Source organism: Mustela nivalis (genome assembly GCF_964662115.1).
Source record: "Mustela nivalis genome assembly, chromosome: 3".
Classification (NCBI taxonomy): Eukaryota; Metazoa; Chordata; class Mammalia; order Carnivora; family Mustelidae; genus Mustela; species Mustela nivalis.
The window spans coordinates 106,247,411-106,261,862 of NC_139022.1; the positions used below are offsets into that span (position 1 = coordinate 106,247,411).

Consider the following 14,452-nt stretch of genomic DNA (forward strand, 5'->3'; position numbering starts at 1 on the left):
AGTTTGAAAAAGTAGAGTTTCTGTGGTTGAAGTGGCTGTGTTCCAATCCTGCCTCCACTGTTCTAACAGGGGGAGTGACGTTGAGCAAGTTGTTTGTCTCCCACCAGAATGGATGCACCTTATACCGTCAAGGATTCCTCCATCTCAGGGTCACTGCCAGGGTGTTATTGGTATCAGGGTCACGGCAGACACAAAACAAACACCATTTGTTGAATGAACGAGTAAGAGAATTTCTATCTTCAGTCTTCTCATCTGTAAAAGGAGGGCGATGATAGTAGAGGACCCATCTTACAGAATTGTTCTGAGGATGAAATCAGATAACATGGGAAACGTTCTTAGCCCAAAGAAAGTGTTCACTACTTTTTGCTTCATGATTATTGCTGCTATCATTACTACCACTACCCTCCTTCTCCTCCTCCTCTTCCTGCTCACTGTTGACTGGGGGCATTTCTCAAGGGGAAGCTCTACCCATAGCCCATGTTAGTCTAGGTGGTTGTGCAGCCCGGGGCTTGGTGCCTAGCATGGACAGTGGGAGTAGCTCTTGCTCCCCAACATTCCCAGCTCCCTTGGCCCTGTCTGGGCTTCTCCCAGGGCTCAGATACTGTTCTTCCTCCAGCATCACTGCTGTTACCCATGCCTTTGTCCTCCAGTAGCCTCAAGCTCCTTGAGGGCTTTGAGGGTGCTTCAGCCATCTTTGAGTCACAGCAGTGCCCGATATAGAGACCCTGGCCGCTTCTGTGGAGCTGCTAAGCAGAACTGCCCTGAGGTAGTGAGGGGCAGGCTGGGGCTGGACACCGCCCAGAGCCAGCTAAGGTTATGGGAATAATTTTCACATTTTTCCAGAGAATAAGGACAAATGTGGGAACTAGAGGTCAGAGGAGGCATGGATCCCTGCCATTTTTTCTCCTGTTTTTCCTCATGTAGTTTTGGTTTTAAAATTCCTGTTATTTGAGGGAAGACAAAAGGACCTGGTAGGAGTTACAAAATCATGATTTCTTTGGGTGGGACCCCTCCCTGCTGCTGCCCTCCCCTCCCCCAGTACAGAGCAAAAGCGCAATGGAATATGCCTTTCACAGTCACCTGTTCCTTCCACAGGGCGGTGTCTGGGCTCACAGCTCAGCCTGTAGGCAGGTAGTCTGTTTATTGTATTTGCCTTTGAGACCCAGAGTTTGTCCCTCACCGTGGACAGCTTCTGGGGCCCAGGTGCAGGCAAGGTAAGAAGCCCTCCAGGGCAGACCCATTCTAAGGAGAAGAGTGATGACTCTCCAGTTTTAGTGCAGGTTTGCCACTGAATTGCAGGTTCTGAATCTTTGCTTTATTAGCCAGTATATATGTCTCTACTTTTCAGGAATTTTCTGCCTTCTTATGAGACACTCTTGAAGTTTTCAGAGTGAGTGCTAACGGGGAAATGGCCCATAGTTTAGATACAGGTCAGAAAGACATAGTTTAGGTCCTTTAAAAAATCAGAGTCAGGCATGTATTATATTGAGAACTACACTTAGTTTCTCTCTGTGAGATCACCTATTTAATGTGCTGTTGTCTCCTACACCTGTAGTCAGAAGCCAGATTCTAGTGTCTTCTGAAATGGATCGGGACCTTGTCTCCCAGGATCATTGGTGTTGCACGCTCTCCCGTCTGACCCGCTGGCCTCTCCAGGCCGCGGTGGGTGGAGAGTGCCGCCTGGAGCTCCTTGACCACTAGGCTAGACTTGAGTGCTTGTGGCTCAGGTATTACCCAGTGATTGAACAGTGCATGCTGCTGCCTCGCTTGAGCTGTTGGAAGCCCCATCTTCCTGTGAGGTCAGTAGTTAGAGTTGCCAGCTTCTCAGCTTGCCAACAGCCATCTGGCCTGGTCCCTGGGCACAGCATTACTCCTCTTACCATTTGCCTTTGGAAAGTACGATTTAGTATAGGCACCTATGAGCAGAACACCACAGCACTAGGACCAAAAATCAACCTTGATGGTCTACCATTCCCCACCTGCATTTCACACAGCAATTTTTTTCCCCCAAAGTGACATTTGTATTGAGGTCAGTGCACAGGGACATGAACAAAGTGAAATAGCCATCAAACTAGCTCACAGATCTGGTAACAGAACCCCAGAAGTCCCTTTCTGTCACTGCCAACCACCCCGAGAAGCATAATTACCATTCTGACTTCTCATGGATCAGTTTTGCTGTTTTTTGAACTTTATGTAAATGGAATGCTGATGTGTGTATACTGTCCGTGTGACTTCTTTGGCCCAGCGCATCATTTCTACTTCTCACACAGACTCCCAAGTCAGAGATTATTGTCCCCATTCTGCAGAGGAGGAAACTAAGGCCTGTTGACAATAAGTAGCTTTATGATTTGAAGCTGACATGTCTGCCTACTGGGCCTCGGCTTGCTATGAACACATGCCCACTCTGACAGGGAGATGGGGGTGAGTGACACTTAGCACTCTTAGAACTTGCAATCTGGATACGAAACATGTACCTTATGTGGCTGAGAGAAGTAGTTGCTTATGGTCAAAGGTCAAGGAAAGTGCCCTGGAGTGTTTTATTCCAAATTGTTAGATGGGGAAGACCTCCAAAGAAAGGGAATATTTGAGCTAAAATGTGGAGACTAAGAGTAGGATTTTGGGAAACCATTCAGGTTGAAAGGGATGTAGGAATCCAGACATGGATGTTTGGAATACCTTATTCTACTTGGGGGAATGGTAACTGATGTGATGAGAGTCCAGGGTCTTCGGTGGGGGTCGTGGGAGATGGGGCTGGAAATAGAATAGGTTAGGGGGTGAGGACTTTCTTCTCTAGGTCAGTGTGTATCTCACAGTGTGCAGTCAAACTGCAATGTGTGTGAGAAGGTCTCATGTCTGACACACTTTCATGTGTTTGGAGCTCCAAGGGACGATTCCTTCCAACTCTGCTCCACCCACCATATTGACTGCAAGGCATTCTCCATCCCTGTGTCATGCTCCATTCCTTTGTAGGATTGGCACCACGTGAACTTGTCTTCCAGCTTGTAGGCATTCCTCGCAAACCACTGTGCTCCAGTCCTTCTCCTTTGCAGAATCAGATTGCATGTCTTTATCTTGGCTATAGGTAGTAGTGGAAAGCTGAACAATTTCCAGGCAAGGCAATATCCCTCTTTTATTTGTCATCATTTTTATTGTTTATATGAAGTCACATATTTGTCAATATGCTGTCGTAGGAAGAGAACCATACACCCAATCATTTCCACTTTGACTAACTTATTCATTCTCTCAGTAAATATTTATTGAGTGCTGTCTATGTGGCAGATAGTGTGTTATTCACATGAGAGACATTGGTAAACAGATCAACATAAAACCCCTGCCTTTGTGGAACTTAAAATCACATGAGGGAGATAGATTTTTTTTAATGTAATTAGTTTTTTATTATTATCATTTTTAATTTTTTTAGTGTTCCAGTATTCATTGTTTATGCACCACACCCAGTGCTCCATGGAGGGAGATAGAGTTTATAAAAAATGTACAGAAATAAATATATAGCTACAAACCACTAAATGTGCTATGGACAAAGTGTGGATTGAAAGCTAGGGCTTCTCATTGCTTCTTCATTCCCAATTAGCTGGGTAATGTTTGGGCAGACCACTTCCCCACTGTCTACCTCGCTTTTCTCTTACATGAGTGACTCTTGATGTTCCCAGGGCCCTTGTGGGTCTGAGATGAAGTAACTACAAGAGGGAACTGCTAAGTGCCCTATAAAACCTTATGATGATGGGACTGTCAGAAAGATGAGTGCAACTGAGTTGGTTTTCTAGAGTCTAGGGAGCCTTCAACCCAGGAAGTCTAACCAGTGTTAATGCTGGTATATGTTTAACAACAGGCTCTGCAAAAAAATTCTGAAAGCCCTGATTTGTTTGCTGGTTCATTTGCTTATTTCCATGGTGTAAATATTTCCACGACAGCTGATTTCAAACTACCAGTGTAATGTCACTAAACACCAAGATGGGAAAAAACATGGCATGATAAGCTCCAGCTCCAGCATACCGCTGCTCCCAATGGCCGTGTGGTGTGGGACAGCAAGGTGGGGGTCTGGTGCATTGAAGTCCTGTTAAACTTCAGTTGAAGAAACAACACAAATCTGACAGACTCATTCTTGTGTCTAGTAGTGCTGTCTTTTTTTTTTTTTTTTTAATTTTAAAAAATTTTATTTATTTATTTGAGAAAGAGAGAGAGTGTTAGTGAGAGAGAGCATGGGCAGGGGGGAGGAGTAGCGAGCGAGAGAGAGAGAAGCAGACTTCCCGCTAAGCAGAGATCCTGATTCAGGACTTGATCCCAGGACCCTGGGATCTTGACCTGAACGGAAAGGCAGATGTTTAAGTGATGCGCAACCCAGGTGCCCTAGTAGTGCTGTCTTCTTGATTGAAAATCATGTCCGTGAATTAAGCAAAAGCTATTGGCTCAATCCCTGGGAAACAAAAGAGTATCTGGGTGGGGGAGTATCCTAAGACCACATGGTGGGTATACTTATGATTACGGGTTTAGGAAAATAGTTCCCCAATTCAGTGGTCTGCGCAGTTTTTCTAACCAATTGTGCCTCTGAGATACAATATTGCATAATGTTAGAACTTGGGTTTTCAGAGTTAGGGGTGAGTTCACATCTCAGATGCACTACTTTTTGACAGCATGATCTTGGACACTAACCTTTTGGGGCTGTTTCCTCATCTGTAAAATGTGAACACTGATATCTACGTCACAGAATTTTGTGTGGATTAAAGGAGATCATGCATGTAAAATGCATAGCATTGCGTCTCTTGGTAAAATTAGCCTTTCTCAGATCGTGAGTAACAAATTAAGTCCATGTGCAGGAACCTAGTTTTTCCCCTGATCTTGTCAAAACTGGCTTCTTTTCCTCCATCCTATGCTTTGCCGTGAATCACCCTCAACTGGACCTTTTCCCTTGCCAAGACATCACCCTGCCTATTTTTAACATATGACCCTGCTTCTTGATTTTCTGAACAGTTTTGAAAGCAGATGTAAGTGCCCCAGTGCTCTGCACTCCCCTCCCTGGGTGCAGGTACAATGGGGCGTGGCTACCTAACTCACTGGAGGTGGGGAGGGTGGAGGGGCTCAGCTTCATCTGGGGGTCCTGGCCCAGGCTTCTGCTTACATCAGAAGCAGAAGCGCGGGGAGCCAGGAGCTGTAAAGTTCAGTTTTCTCCACCCTTTACGCACCTAGCAACCTTGTAGTACTCAAGAGATTGGTTTTGGAATATAAAGCAGTGAGGAAATGATGCTCTTTCTTTCTTGAAAAGTAAAACCCTCAATGTGCCTCGTGGAAGCTGATTTCCTCATGGGATCCACAAAAGGTGTTTTCATCTGAGTAGATATCACCCTGCCCTGTGATCAGAGCCACAGGGTTTCTGCTTGGATTTCATAGACCCAGAGTTGATACCCTTTTCCTCTAAAGCACCAGAGAGTAAACATTTTAGGCTTTGCAGGCCAGAGAGTCTCGAATCAGTGCCACTGTTAGAACATGAAGCAGCCCCAGACAATATGTAAATGAGTGAGTGTGGCTGTGTTCCAGTAAAATTTTATTTATGAAAACAAGTGGCAGCTGAATGTGGCCTGTGGGCTGTAGTTGGCCAGCCACTGCCATAGGCCCTGACAGGCAGCCGAGAGCCATGGGTAAGAGCGTGAGGGCTGGTGTTGGGTCTGGGGGGGACCCCATCCCTGCTAATTTGTGGCTCTGGGCTTGGGAGAGTCATTTAATGTGGGTTCAGAGGATTTGTTCCCTGGGCTCTCCCGGAAGTCCAGGCTGCCAGTGTCCCCAAAGAGCGAAGAGCATGGTGCTGGGCTGGGCGTGCGGTAAACACTGTCTCCTGCTGCTGTTACACGCTGCCCCCATCGCATTGGCCGGTCCCTTCACGGGAGGCACTCTTGGGAACCATTTTAGGCACACTAAAGGCTAGAGCTAGTTGAAAGTTTATTGACTCGTTTATTTTCTAAGTAAGGAACCTCAAGAAAACACGTGGCCTTCTCTAGCTGCTGAGAAGGTCACCGTGGTTGGCGAGAACTGTGGCTTTCACAGCTGAGTAGGTAGACAGTGCAACTGAGCGGAACCAGCTAGGCAAGTCAGGCCAAAAATAAAGATAAGGTTAAATATCGACTTTATTAGACTCAGCTTGCTTTTTAGCTTTTATAACAAAGATGAAGATGAAGCTGGTTGATGGGGAAGGGCATCAGCAGGAAATCTCACCTCCTCGAGGACTTGCAGTTCATTCTTCAGCAGAGATTTGTCACCTGGCCGCCTGCTCTGTGTCCAGCATTGTGCTAGGTGGCTTGCAGGAGCTCCTGGTCCAGTAAATTCGAGCAGAAGAAAGTTGGATTGCGAGGCAGAACCGGACTGTGGTTGCCCACCACCTAATCCAGCAGGGTCTGACTTCTCCCTCTTCCTTTGGTTCCTGCTTTGATGTGCTTATTCTGAACTCATGTGTCCATTCATTCATTAAAAGAATCTTTGCGTATGTATTATTTGCCATTAAATAAGACCAGGTCTGTGTTCTCACAGATCTGCAAGGCTGGTAGAAGCAACAGTAATGATTCACAAACTGCTGCTGTGAGGGTGAGGGATAAAGCTCTAGGGGGGGTGAATAATTAAAAAAAAAACCCACAAAACAAAACCAGACAGCAAGGATTTCCATGGCATGTGAATGTTTGTGTCTGTGCATATAGAGGTTATTTTTTACAGAACTGAGAGCGAACGGTCCAGGGATAGTGCTCCTTTCTTTCTGTTCCATTCCATTCTTTTCTCTTCCCTTTCTGGTTGATTCTTTTCCTATTTTGAGTACACCCAGCCTGACTTAAGTTTATGTTTAGGAAATAGGGCCAAAGCATCATTAACATATCAATACACACAAAACTATTTTTAAGGTTAGAAAAATTGTAGAGATTTTTTTCCCAACCCCTGGGAGTTAGGTTTCATTTCGACTTTACACCACATTGTAAATTTTGTTGTCATGTTTTCCTTTCCTTAGAATTTCTTTTCATCTTCTCTCTGGTTTTCATTTTGAAAAATTTCAAGCCTACATTAAAGTTTGAAAGCATGCACATTCATATACTCTTAACCTAGATTCACCAGTTAACATGTGCTTCATTTGCCTTATTTCTCTCTCCACGTATTTGAAGTTTTATTTTGCTGAACCATTTGACAGTAAATTGGAGATGTGATAACACTTCATCCCTAGTATTTGAGTATGTACCTCCTAAGAACAAGGAAATTATTTTTTTAAGCCATAAAACCATTCTCATACCAAAGAAACTTAATGCTAATACAAATGATATTAGCTAATACATAGTCAGCATTCAAAATTCCTAATAGTCTCAAAACAGTCCTTTATGGCTGTTTCTTTTAAACCCATGGTCCAGTGAAGGATCATACATTGCATTTAGTTCCCATGTCTCTAAATCCCCTTAATCTAGAACTCTCTGCTCTTTTTTTTTTTTTTTTTTTTTTTGGTCTCTTATAATATTAATGGTTTGAAGAATTCAGGCCAGCAATCTTGCAGAATTGCAGATTGTTCCAAAGATGGAGTTATCTGATTATTTCCTTAGTATAAGATCGGGGTTAAACATTTTAGGAAGAAAGTACTTTAGGGGATGCTGTGTCCTTTCCCATTAAGTCAAGATCGGGAAGATTAGTTTGTCCTGTTATTGGTGGTGCTAACTTAGGTCACTTGCTCAAGGTGGTATCTGTCAGATTTCCACATTAGTGGCTGTCCCTGCCCCTGCCACCATGTAGTTAGTAAGTTATCCACGACGTGATACTTTGAAAACTATCCTGTTCCCCGGCCAATTTTCATGCAGTGATTTGAGCATCCCCTGATGAATTTTTCTGAATGAGTTATTGTATTGATGGTTGCAAATGGTATTTTTTTTGCTATCATTCCCTCTACCTTTATTGGCTGGTATTTGTCTGTGAAGAAGAGCCCTTTGCACATTTTTAAATGTATCCTCTGGATTCATGGATTTTTTGTTCATCGTGTTATGATCCATTACTGTGTTTTTCTTTCATTCTGAGAATGTTTCATTTTATTTAATTTTTTAAGTAGGTTCCATGTTCAGTGTGGGGCTGGAACTCACAATCCTGCGATCAAGAGTCACATGCTCTACCAACTGAGCCAGCCAGACGCCCCTCTGAGAATGTTTTACACTGAGTTATGAGTTGGGCACCGTGAAACGTACAGATAATATGTGTACAGACTAATCAGTTTCACAAATGCATGTGTACGTGTAACTTCCACCTTGTCAAGATCTAGATCATATCCATTCCCCCAAAAAGTTTCCTTTGTCGCTTCCCCATTCTCCCAACCCACTTCACCAAGAAGCACTAATCTGATTTTGTCATTATTCTCTTTGATGTTTTGTCCCAGATATTGGCAACGAAAGCCCTACCTGTTGGCTCTGGGTCCATCTTAATCTTTGGGTACTTTCTTGGTTTCTGGCACAAGAAGTTGTTTTGTTTTAGTCTTTCCACCCGCTGAAAATATCCCATAGTATGCACAGTAGTTAAATAATTTCTCCCATAGTCAGTATTAGATAGTTTCCCTTTCTATTTTTTACAAAAATGCTGCAGCAAACATCCTGGCATGCAAATTCTTTTGTGAGCACCACCTTTTTGAGTATTTTTGTAGGCTAGATCCTAGAAGTGGTATTTCTAGGTCAAAGAATGTGCACATTGACATATTTGATTGATATTGCCAAATTCTTCCCTCCTCTCTTGAAAAGCTGTGTTAATTAAGTTTCCAGAAATAGTGCCGGCTTCCCTGCAGCCTTATCAACATTGAATTTTATCCGTCTGTGTGTATATGGTGGCAGACAGTGGGCTTCTTCTTAAGCATAGTGGAGATCCAAACCCGAGAGCCTACTTTTTGGTTCCAAGCCCAATTTTCATTTGTAGAGAAATGAAATCTCTCAAGGGAGAGGTTAAGCCAAGGTGAAGTTTTTGACAGAGAAATTCTCTGTCATTTGCTGACATACTCACCATTTCACAGCCAGCTTTTGGGCAGATGATATTCTTACTCTCTTGATTCTGCATTAGCTGTACTTGGGACATGAATGAGGAGAGGGATGTGGGGGGGTGAGGGGCGTGGTAGGCTTGCTCCCAAGGCTTCTGGTCTTCTGCTTAATCTTTATAAAATTTGGTTCAGGGGCGCCTGGGTGGCTCAGTGGGTTAAAGCCTCTGCCTTCAGCTCGGGTCATGATCTCAGGGTCCTGGGATTGAGTCCCGCATCGGGCTCTCTGCTTGGCAGGGAGCCTGCTTCCTCCTCTCTCTGCCTTCCTCTCTGCCTACTTCTGATCTGTCTCTGTCAAAGGAATAAATAAAATCTTAAAAAATAAAAAAATAAAAAAATAAAATTTGGTTCAGAGTCCCTGCTTTGTATTTCTATCTTTAAATAACCATGAGACCTGACATTTATTTTGCTGCGAACCTTGGTGATTCTGTGTTTGGGGGCGCAGTTTTATTATAACCTGTGTGTGTGTGTGTGTGTGTGTGTGTGTGTGATATCACTCTGACATCAGGTAAAAGACAAATTCTTTCCATTTTTTGTTTATTGTAAACATTGAACCTTAGGTTAACCACCTTTGTGGATGATTTGGACATTGGACTCCCCCACCCCCCACCCCCCGGAATGAGGAAATTGTTTGGAAGTTCTTCTCTCTGTTACAGTTACCTGTGTTGGTTTTCTTTGTAGGTATTTGAAGCTGTGATTTCATGGATCAATTATGAGAAAGAAACCCGTTTAGAGCACATGGCAAAACTGATGGAACATGTTCGTCTTCCCCTCTTACCAAGGGATTACCTGGTCCAGGTGAGTGCTGTGTGAAGAACCAAGAGCTTTCCTGCTTCTCTAGGCTTCTTGGAATAGCAGTGGGCAGCCTGGTTGTATGGGGCAGTTGAGGAGTTTTATGGATCTTTTGTACAGGTTGAGAGCACCAACCCACTGGCCTAAGGGGAATCATGGCAGTCTAAGGGTCCTTTTTTTTTTTTTTTTTTTTTTAATTTTTATTACTGAAGTATAGTTGACATGCAATGTTCTATCAGATGGTAGAGTGAGGTTTAAGAGTGTAGGTTTGAGAATAAGACACTTAGGGTTTAGTTCTTGCTCCACTATTTGTTAGCTTTGAGTTTTTATTTAACTCTTCAAGCCTTAGTTTCTTCTTTGATAGAAGGGATATTATACGAGAACTCTGCAGGACTGTTGTGAGGACCAGAGGAGTTATAAATATGCAAGTCAGGTGTTTAGCATGGAGCTGGGCATAAGAAATATTCTCTGGAAGTCAGCCACTTTTACTGTAGTGGACCTAAGCAAGAAGGGTCATTTCCATGTTGCTGTGTTCTCTTTACCTTCACGGTAGGCATCTTGGAGCCCAGTTCGGAACTGCAAAAACCAGCTCCTCACAGGTGCATGGGATACATATTGCTTCTACTTCCTCTGAGGAGGAAAGAAAAATGAAGAATTATGGAGGGGGCCCTGCAGTGTCACATATTTAATCCTTGTAATAACCCTCTGAGGCAAAGTTAAATAACCCTTTTTTTATAGGTCTGGGTCTTGAGGTTTATGGAGGCCGAGAATTATTTGGCAGAATTATTTGTGGATTCAAATCTATATCTGTTGACCCAGAAGCCCCTGCCTTTCACCAGGAGGGCTGTCACCTTTAATACTCTCTGTTCTTTTGGTCTATTGGCTTTAGATAATCTTGCAAGTGGGCAGAGGGTGAAACTTAAATATATGAACAAAACAAAACACCAAGGCAGTAGGCCAACCCTCTTCTGTTTCCAAGAAGTTTCTGGAGGGAATGGAAGGTGTGAAGCAAGGATAAGAGAGATCTAATTTAGCAACCCAGTGGCCTAGCTCTGTCACTTCCCAGGCATCTAACACTGGGCAAGTGCTCAACCTTTCTCAATCTCAGTCTTCTCATCTGGTAAAAATAGCACCTGCCCTTATAGGATTATTTGGGGATAGAATGAGATAATCCACATAAAGACTGCAACACTGTGAGTGAATGCTAGCTGATATGTCTATCAACGTGATGACCACAGATGCTACTGGGAGTAGCGGGAGAGTAGGGTATCCTCACAAATGCTTGTAAAATCATCATCTTGGGACGCTGTTGACCTAATGGATCAACATTATTAATTATTAATCTTGGTCTAATGGGTCAGTGAGATGTCCTCTGAATCTCTGAACCTCTGTCCTATTCCAGGTGCTGAGGCATACACTAGCCCCAGTCCTTCTATGGACCCTGTGTTTTACACTTTGGATGGTACCACTGCCCCCTGGTGGCAGCATCTCCTTCCTGTAGGAAAGGTTTCCTAAGCAGAGGGACTGAACTGGGCTGAGCTCCCAGGGTCAGAATCAAACCTCCTGTCTTGTGAGAAACTGACCAAAGGCAGAGGTAGACGTCTGGCCTCCAGCACAGCATCACTTCCACAGGAAGGGTTATCTGTGGACCTGAGTTCCAGGGAAAACTGAAAAGACATTAGAAACCCTTGGTCATGACCTCCATCTGTCCACCACTGAAACTTAAAGATACTAGAAAATAGTTCTTAGGTTAAGATGGCAAAGTAGGGTTTAGATCTGGAGAAGAAGGGGGTCAGAAGCAATGGGCATGAGCAATGTTGTGTGGGACCCTCCCCCCACCTTTCCAAAGTACTCCTTTTAGAACCTCTGGAAAAGGATGTTTCATTAACACTCATTTGACCTTGAAACTTCAGGCCAGTATAACCTGCTGCAGGTGGTCAATCTTGGTCGGGGAGGACACAGGGAGAGCCCTGGGCAGACCTGCACCAACACTGATTTCTGGGGAAGGTGTTTTTGTTTGTTTGTTTGTTTGTTTTTATCCACTAACACTTATTAGGCTTTACTAAATATTTTGAAATATTTAGATATGTAGAAGTGTGTAACATGTTACATCTAAAAACTTTTTAAAATTGTGATATATATATGTATATATGCATATATGTGTATATGCATATATACATATATATATATATATATATATATATGCTTCATCATTTTGACCATTTTAAAGTGTAAATTCAGTGTACTAATTGTATTTGTCATGCTGTACAACCATCAGTATATCCATTCTTAAAACTTTCTTGTCACCCCAGATTGAAACTCTGTATGGTAAAGCATTAACTTTTTGGAGAATTTTTTTTTTTTAGATTATTTATTTATTTATTTGACAGAGAGAGAGATCACAAGTAGGCAGAGAGGCAGGCAGAGAGAGAGGAAGGGAAGCAGGCTCCCTGCTGAGCAGAGAGCCCGATGCGGGACTCGATCCCAGCACCCCGAGATCATGACCCGAGCCGAAGGCAGCGGCTTAACCCACTGAGCCACCCAGGCGCCCTTGGAGAATCTTTTCATTCAAGCGGAATGCATTCTTGGGAGAAGTAGCTGTTTATGCATTTCTTTTTTTTTTTTTTTTTAAGATTTTATTTATTTATTTGACAGAGAGAGAGATCATAAGTAGGCAGAGAAGCAGGCAGAGAGAGAGGGGGGAAGCAGAGCAGAGAGCCCAATGCGGGGCTCAATCCCAGTTCCTTGAGATCATGACCTGAGCCGAAGGCAGAGGCTTAACCCACTGAGCCACCCAGGCACCCCACTGTTTATGCATTTCGCTTTCTATCCAAGCTTAGGAAGGTATCTTCTCTCAGAGGCACGTGGGTGGCTCAGTCAGTTGAGTTTCTGACTCTTGGTTTCTGCTCAGGTCATGATCTCAGGGTTGTGGGACTGAGCCCTGTGTTAGGCTCCACACTGAGTGAGGAGTCTGCTCGTCCCTCTCCCTCCCTCTCTGCTCTTCCACTTGTTCATGCTCTCTCTCATTTTCTCTCTCCCTCTCTCTTGAATAAATAAAATCTTTAAAAGAAAAGAGATACTCTATCACCCTTTTAAATTTGTTTTAACTGACCCTAAAAGCTTATAATTCGTCTCAGTCTGGGTCAGTCCCTCAGTGGGGGTAGGGCGAGTGGGGAAAAATTCCCCCAAAATGGAGCGTTCCTGAGGATCACTTCTGGCAAAAGAGGTGCCCAGTGCTGACAGAGGCTGAATCATGCCAGTCCTTCTTTTCCTGCCAGCTCCAGTGCTGCCCGGCAGGTAATAGCCTGGCCATATTTCGGTTCCTAGTTACCAGTGAGGCTAGTCATGCCTTGTGCACGACTAGCTTGAGGGCTGAGGTGATTGAGGTGGGGAGGCCCCTCTCCTTCTCTGACTGGACTTGAGTGCCTCAAAGTCAGAACCCTTGTCTTGTTTATCTTTTTTTTTTTTTTCCCAGAGTGTAGCACTGGGCTGTCCAACCAGGAGACATTCCATCTTTGTTAGCTCTTGAATGAAACTGATCTCTCCTGTTAGCTCCTAAATACTCCAGCAAAGAAACTGTGAGGTGACCTCCAAAGACCAAACTACCCCTTACAGATACACCACACGGCAATCTGATCTAGGCCAAAAGACAGAGGTTTGAGTGTCAGAGCACCAGCATCGGTTCACCCTTGGTCTTGGTCACGAGATATTTTGGCTCATACTTGCTGAGCATCTGCTTAGGCCAACAGCTCTGTGGTATGTGAAGAAGCCATAGTCCAGCGTAGATAGGATCCACGATGCAGTCAGTAGATGGGACTTCTGTGCAGGACATTCTTTCTGCGCTGATATCACCACTCTGTTACAGAGCACCTCGTTGGCCAGTTTTGTCCCTCAGGCTTTACTTAAGAAAATGGATATGAACTGTTCTTCTTGACTCTCACCTTGTTTGACTTCATGCCTCCAAAGGTTGGCTGAGGGATCCTGCCCTCTTCCTCTTTCCCTCCCTCTCCTCTCAGATGTCTGACCGTTTGCCCTAAACATTGTAGAGCACTTAAGCCAGGAGGAATGTGGGATGAAGCCTTCAGGACAGTTAATTGTCTTTGTTTTGCATAATTCCATTTGAGCCTACAAACTAACATACCAGACAGACCTAGCCAGTGAGGTTATATCCCTGTCTGTTTGATGCTAGAACTTAACCACTTACTCCACTGTGCTCTTGAAATACAGGAGGTAGGCACTCAGTTGTAGGTCTGTGCTCTTCCTACTGGGGTCTGAGATAAGGTGGTAGGGAGATAAAAGAGTGTGGGAACACAGGAATGACTCACCCAGGGGAGAGGGGTCAGATTGGGGAATGAGGCTGGGCTCTGCTCCTGGCTTACCTGTGGGTTGTTACCTCCAGACGGTTGAAGAAGAAGCTTTGATAAAGAATAACAACACCTGTAAGGACTTCCTCATTGAGGCCATGAAATACCATCTGCTCCCTCAGGATCAGAGGCTCTTGATTAAGAACCCAAGGACCAAGCCGAGGACTCCAGTCAGTCTTCCCAAGGTAAGCCCCAGCCCAGCCAGTGCCAGCTGCTGGGACTGTGTTCTGGGCAAGTGGCCTTCTGCTCCTGCCTTCAA

The 14,452-nt window shown here is 44.2% G+C and overlaps 1 protein-coding gene across 13 annotated transcripts in view; it reads left to right on the plus strand.

Annotated features, from left to right (window-relative positions):
- The window catches only part of KLHL3 (kelch like family member 3), a 293,373-nt gene that overhangs the window by 244,914 nt on the left and 34,007 nt on the right, over positions 1 to 14,452 (plus strand). For all 13 annotated transcript variants that reach the window (XM_082725539.1, XM_082725547.1, XM_082725544.1 and 10 more), the window contains 2 exons: positions 9,719 to 9,835; positions 14,229 to 14,378. In XM_082725539.1, coding sequence (XP_082581665.1) covers positions 9,719 to 9,835; positions 14,229 to 14,378 — 267 coding nt within the window. The remainder of the gene's footprint in view (positions 1 to 9,718; positions 9,836 to 14,228; positions 14,379 to 14,452) is intronic.